This window comes from Equus quagga, chromosome 16 (genome assembly GCF_021613505.1).
Source record: "Equus quagga isolate Etosha38 chromosome 16, UCLA_HA_Equagga_1.0, whole genome shotgun sequence".
Lineage (NCBI taxonomy): Eukaryota > Metazoa > Chordata > Mammalia > Perissodactyla > Equidae > Equus > Equus quagga.
The window spans coordinates 3,180,704-3,187,186 of NC_060282.1; the positions used below are offsets into that span (position 1 = coordinate 3,180,704).

Sequence of the window (6,483 nt, forward strand, 5' to 3'; positions counted from 1 at the left end):
CTCATCTATCTATCCATCCATCCATCCACCCATCCATCCATCCACCCATCCATCCATCCACTCATCCATCTGTCCATTCACCCACTCGTCCACCCATCCATTTGTTCCTTGAGTCTTTCATTTATGACTTATTCTTTTGTTATTTCTTTCATTCATTCTTTTATATTTATTCATTCACTCAACCAGTTATTCATGTCTGCTCTTTCATTCATTTATTCATTCAGTCAGTCAGTGGTCATTCTTCTGTACGTCTTTCTCCAGCTGCTCCCCGGGACAGGCCATCAGTAGGAAGTTTCCATGTGACTCCTATGTACCCCATACTGAGGCCCTATGAAGGATGGAGCAGACAGACCAGGAGGGCTGCCAAACCAGGACGGCCCAGGCTGGGGAAGGGAGGATGGTTCCCGAGTAGGGTGTGGGCTGGCAGCCACAGCAGGGCTGGGGGAAATGGGCACACCCAGAGCACCCCCAGCCAGAAACGCCTGCTGGTGTGGGGACAGGACAGGCTGGACTCGGCGGGGATGGAGCAGGCCACAGGACGGTGGGAGGGTCACAGTCACTGCCCACACACTCCAGAAAGGTGCCCTCTGCTGGGACCCACGAGAACAAACGGCCCCACAGAACTGTGTCCACTCCCTGCTTCGCAGCTTTTCAGGCACCTGTCTGCCATCAAACACAAATTGCACTAACTGGGTAATGGCGTGTGCGTCAGGAGGCCAGTAGCTGCGTACAAAAGACCCAGGTTCCCCGCGGCATAAGCAAGACAGAAGTGTTTCTCTCCGCCGTGCGGCCGTCTGCTCCGCCTCCAGGGGGCCAGGCCCCTCCTCCTCTGTTGCCCCCCCACCCTGGGTGCCGCCCTCATCTGCGGGATCCGCGTGGCCACCACCAGGCCCATGCCAGCCAGCAGGCAGGCCCGCCCTTGGAGGGCACAACCCACCAGGTGTTCACTCCCTCCCGCTCCTGTCCGATCGGCCAAGCAGTCGCACCTAGCTTCAAGGAGAAGCCGCAAGGGGGTCCTCTGACCAAGGAACGGGGTGGGGGTGACTGTCCATGGGGCCGCTCGCCAGCTCTGCCCAGTGTTGCAGGAGGAGGTACCTCCTGTGGTCCCCATTCACCTCCAGAGAAGGGTCTAGAGGACCAGCCCGCAGTCTTTGTTCTGCACTGCCACATGGAAATCACAGGGAAAAGCTGGGTGCTGTCCTCATGGATGGCATCCCAGCCACTTCCGTCCTTGTTGGAAACTGCCCTTTATGAAGATGCTCACGTATCAAGGAAACATTCAGCTGAAAACAGTGCAGAGGTAGCCACTGGGCACGGCAGGCAGCCCTCCGGTCAGCATCCCCCTGTCCAGGCCACCCATGGCCTCCCCCAGGGGTCACTCGGTGCTCATCTTATTGGACCCCTTAGCGCACAGGACTGGGTGACCTCTCCGTCCACTGGGCCCCAGGGCGCCTCACTCACTTGGTTTTCCTCCCACGTTGTGCAGGCGCCTTCTCACCTTCGCTGGTCTTTCTTCCTGTCCCTTGCCTGGCACTGAGGCCCACCCCAGGAATCCTTCCCCATTCCTCTTCTTGGTCTACACTCGCTCCCTTGGTGGTCTCCTCCAGTCTTGAAGCACCGTCTATTGGCCAGTTGCTCCCATATTTGTCTCCCACCCGGGACCTGAGCTCCAGCCTTGACTCTCTAACTGCTAGGATCACGGCCGGTGTCTCAAACTCCACATGTGGACAACGGACTCCTCCCCCACTCAGGCTCCTCCTGCAGCCGCTATCACAGCTGATGGGGACTCCACCTGTCCAGTTGCTCTGGCCCCAAACCTTGGGGTCATCCAGTCGATCAACAAACCCCACAGTACACCCAGAATCCAACCACTTCTCCCACTTCACTGCTCCCCACTGAAGCTACCAACATCTCCCCCACAGATGATACACTTCTCCTTTTCGGTGTATCTCACCCCGTGGCCAGGGGGCTCCTGTGGTGATGTGAATCAGTCTCTCCTCTGCTCACAAACAGCGCAGGTGTGCTCCTGCCTCAGGGCCTTTGCACTGCTGCTCCCTCTGCTGGAATGCTCTTCCAGTTCCTCTTTGTAAGAATTTGCTCGGCTGTCACCTTCCCAGTGGCACCTTCTCTGATCCTACTTAAAGTTTTATAACAACATTGCCACCCCCTCCCACCTCCACTCCAGCCTGTTGCATCCCCTGCCCTGCTTTATCTTCCCTCATCTCGCTCGTCACCCTCTGACACACATGATGGTGTGCGTGCCTCAGTTACTGTGTGGTCCTTCCCATCAGAATTCCGCTCTGCCCCTGCCATCCACAGCCAGAACCCTGGCTGCACCCAGAAGGAGCTCAGAAAGTGTTGCTGTTAAGGGACTCACTTGCTGAAAATGATAATATTGTAAAACCAGTGAGGTTGCCCAAAGCTTGTTTAAAAGTTGTCAAATCAGCCTGGTTTGCACACAAGTCGTGGATAAGGGGCATGATGGCGGGAAACGTCCGCTGCCCACACGCTGCTCTCCAACAGTCAGTCTGGACGATGCACACGGGTCCGCTGCACGCGAGTGGTGCGGACAGAATGGGCTGAAGATGAATTCAGGCTGTTTTCAGGTGGCATAAAATTGAAAAATGGTCACTGCAACCTAGAAGGTCTGGCGCCACCACTGGAGCACCCCAGCTCCCTGTGATGAGAGAAACCAGTGACCTCAGGATGCGCACACCTGACCAGCCTGGTCCCGCCCAGCCCCCAGGCCCCGTCTGACCCAGGCGAGGTCTGGAATAGAGGGGAAGGCAGGACCCAGCAGAGGCAGGGAGGGGTGGTCTCCGCCACTTGGCGAGGGGCCTTCTGGCCAGCACGGGGACGGGAGAAGAAAGGACCTGGGGGCCAAGTGGCATGGGGTTCCTAGTCCCTACCCCTGGAGGACCCCAAGGGGCTCAGAGAGGGAAAGCCCTTGTCCACAGCCACACAGCTCCTGGTGGGCAAGTCACAGCTGGGCGTGCGTTCCCCTTGTGGGCAGAGCCAGAGCGGGCCCCCAGGGGGTGGGGGACACTGCCCGGTAGGGAGGCGCAGCACTGCAGGTGCCCAGGCCAGGATGGCATCTAGGGAGGGGCGTTGGGGACAGCCTGCGTTTGTCTGGGTCCAGCCGGCAGGGCTGGGGGTGGGAGGGGCTCAGAGGCGGCTGGTCCTGGTGTCCTCAGCCCGCCGGCCCTTGCCGCCCCCAGGGAATCCTGCTCCGCGGACAGCTGCCGCCCTTTCTCAACGGCTTCTTCCAGAACAGCGAGCCGATGGTGGTGCGCATCATGGGCACCGTGTCGGACGTGCTGCACCGGCTGGGTGCCCACGGCGCGGGCGCGCAGAGCCTCGGCATCGCCGTCAAAACCCGCTCCTTCTTCGACGACGTGAGTGCACCCGTGCGCGCGTGGCCCCCACGCCGCCCCCTCTTCCTCCAAGGCCAGGAGGGCCCCAGGCCCCTCCTCTAGGACGGGGGATGGAGGCCGGGGGGCGGCCTGGGCGCAGGGTCCGGCGGGGGTCGCCAGGTGGTGCCGGGCCCCTGCTCCACGTGGTTGAACGAGCGCCCGCCCAAGGCCCCCAGCCCCGCCGGTCCCCACGTTACAGGGCCGGCTTCCCTCCCTGGGAAGTAGAGGGCTAGGCTCTCGCCAGCTGCGTTCATGACGCTGGGGTGTTAGGACGTGATCGCCAGGGTGAGAAGAGTGATTGTAGGTCCCTGAGGATGGCCCCACGGGGAGGCACAGCTCTGCCCCAGGGGCCCCGGGCCTGGGTGAGAGGGTCCTGCTGAGGGCACGGAGCCCCTTCCCCACAATGGGGTGGGGAGTCTCAAGTTGGGTGGAGGCTGGGAACCCCAGGCCCGTTTAGCTCTGGCTCTGAGCCCCTGCCTTGCAGGAGCGGGACGGGATCCGGGCAGCGGCCATGGCGTTGTTCGGTGACCTGGTGGAATCCATGGCAGGCAGGGAACTGAGCAGCCTGCGAACCCAGGTGCACCAGAGCATGGTGCCCCTGCTCCTGCACCTGCAGGACCGCTGCCCAGCCGTCGTCACGGTCAGTGCTTCCCCTCGGGCCTGGCGGGCCTTTCCCCCAGCGGGGCTAGGGGCCCCAGGGGCCAGGGGACCAGGCGATGGGGGGTCTGTGGGAGCAGAGGGCTGCCCGAGGGTGAAGGGTGCTCCCTGGGGCCATGGGTTTGCACACCTGCACCAATCTCCCTGACCGAGGTCTGCCTGCCCCCCATGTACACGCACACACACACACCCACATACACATGCACTGTGCCGTCTGTGTAGGCAGGACCCAGTCTGTTCTGCTCACTGCTGTGTCCCCAGCACCCAGCACGTGGTGGGGCGCAGGCTGTTGGTCGAACTTGCTGAAATGTGTGCCAGCCCGTGCCCCGCGCCCAGGCCCTTAAGGCCCAGCTCAGCCTTCCCGGGGCTCCAGGCCATCGGGGGGGATGGACAATAAGCGGCCAGTTATGAAGCGAATGGGAGAACCACCTTCAGTCCTGCCTGAGGCCTGACACAGAGCCGGGAGGTGGGGGGTCTTCCCCGAGGCCCACGCTGGGGAGCCCAGGGTGGGTTAAGAGTCAGTCCAGGAGGAGTGTGTCAGGCAAGAGGAGGTCTGGCAGCGGGAGGGAGACGGGGACCCAGGAGGGACGGCGGCCACACTAGCACTGCAGGCTTCCCCAGACCCCACCCAAAGCCGGTGGTCCTCAAGCTCAGAGACCCCGGCAGACCCTCCCGTGCTGTCCCCACAGCAGGCCAGGTTTGCCTTCTACCGCTGTACCGTGCTGCTCCGTTGGCGGCTGCAACACACCACCTTCTGCACGCTGGCCTGGGAGAGGGGCCTCAGTGCCCGTCACTTCCTCTGGACCCGCCTGGTGAGGGACCTGAGGAACGGGGGCGGGGGATACTGGGCTGCAGTGGGGAGCAGGGGAGGCAGGGCTGGGGAACGGGGGCCAGGCTGGGCGTTCCCCACGTGTCCTCCACTCGACACATGACCCTGAGGGCAGGGGGCACCAGGCTGGGGCCCCCGGCTGTGGTCTGTGGAAGGCCAGCCCCCCTGGCCCCAGCCAGTGACAGCCAGGCTCTCCAGATGACCCGCAGCCAGGAGGAGTTCAGCATCCACTTGGCACAGGCGCTCAGCTACCTGCACAGCCGCCAACGCCACATGAAGACTTGGGCCGTGCTCTTCATAGGTAAGCAGGGCGTGGCCGGGCTTGGGGCACCCCGGGCCTGACCCGCCAGAGCCCCTGACTCTCACCCGCCCTAGCTCGCCCACCTAGCACCCGCCACACCTCGGCAGCTGGAGCTCGGGGTCCACAGGCAAGATGGGAAAGTGGTGGATGGGGGGGCCTCAGGGGGGCAGGACTGGGTAAGAGCCCCCCACTCACCAGCGAGCCCCCTTCCAGTGGTCAGTGAGCTCCTCCATCTGTCGCACAGGTTATACCATCTGCTGCCACCCCCGGGCCGTGTCCAGGATGGTGAACAGCGTCGACAGAAACCTGCTGCTCTGTAGTAAGCTGCCCCCGGCCCCGCCCCCCAGTCCACACCCGCAGCCCGTGTCTGGAGGCGGATGCGGGCACCTGCCAGACGGGGGCTCACACCCACTCCACGGGCTGCCTGAGGCTCGATAAGGCTGTGGTGGGCTCCCAAACATGGGGGGCTGGAGTGGGGGAGGCAAGGGAGCACCCCAGGTCTTGAAGGTGGAGGAGGGGGTCTGGGCCCATCCTGCCAGCCCCCAACCCCGGGCTGGGATGAGGGGGCTGCTCCCAGGGAGCGTGGGGGCCGGGCTCCCTCCACCAGGGTGGGGCTGTGGGTGCTGGACCAGGTCACCTCTGATGTGTCCCTCCTCTCCTGGAGCTTTTGAAGATCTCAAGAAGGCCCCGGAGCCTGGCCTCCGCGAATTTGCTACCAGGCAGCTGTCATTCATTCAGGAGGTGGCAGCCAAACCACACTGACCTCCAGCCATCCTCCCTCCCCTTCCCCTCCCCTGTGCCCACCGCATCGGTCAGCCTCGCCCCGTCTGCACAGAGCTTGGTTGCACAATTTTCCATTTAAAAGAAAGATCTAGATTCAACAAAGAAGCATCACACCTGTCAGCTCCCTGCTCACCACCTGTGGGCCCCCAGGGGACTGAGGCCAGCCCAGGAGACACTGGCAGGACTAGGGAACAGGGAGACAAACTGTGAAGTCTGTGTGGGGCCCTGCAAATGACGGCCCCTCCACTCGTGGAGATCAGGTAGACTCCACTGGACTGGAGCCCAAGCCACAGCCCACCGATGTCCTGGACACTGAGAGGGCCCTCCAAGGGCATCCTTGGCCTTCAGGCCTCAAGGCTGCATGGAGCCATTCACCCAGGCGCCCCCACAGCCTTCAGTTTGTCTCCAGCTCCATAGTCGCTGAGGGGCTGTGGGTGGGGAAGAGGTCCCTTGGCTGGTCTCCCTCGCCCCCACCTCCATCCTCCTGAGTCCACTCGGGG

General features: G+C 62.8%; 1 protein-coding gene across 1 annotated transcript in view; it reads left to right on the plus strand.

The window, feature by feature from the left end:
* LOC124228160 (maestro heat-like repeat family member 5) overlaps window positions 1-5,962 on the plus strand; it is a 63,436-nt gene extending 57,474 nt beyond the window's left edge. Inside the window, exons 26-31 of the mRNA XM_046642495.1 lie at window positions 3,219-3,395; window positions 3,898-4,053; window positions 4,760-4,882; window positions 5,098-5,200; window positions 5,445-5,519; window positions 5,865-5,962. Of these exons, the coding sequence (XP_046498451.1) occupies window positions 3,219-3,395; window positions 3,898-4,053; window positions 4,760-4,882; window positions 5,098-5,200; window positions 5,445-5,519; window positions 5,865-5,962 (732 nt within the window). The remainder of the gene's footprint in view (window positions 1-3,218; window positions 3,396-3,897; window positions 4,054-4,759; window positions 4,883-5,097; window positions 5,201-5,444; window positions 5,520-5,864) is intronic.
* Window positions 5,963-6,483: the final 521 nt, after the last annotated feature.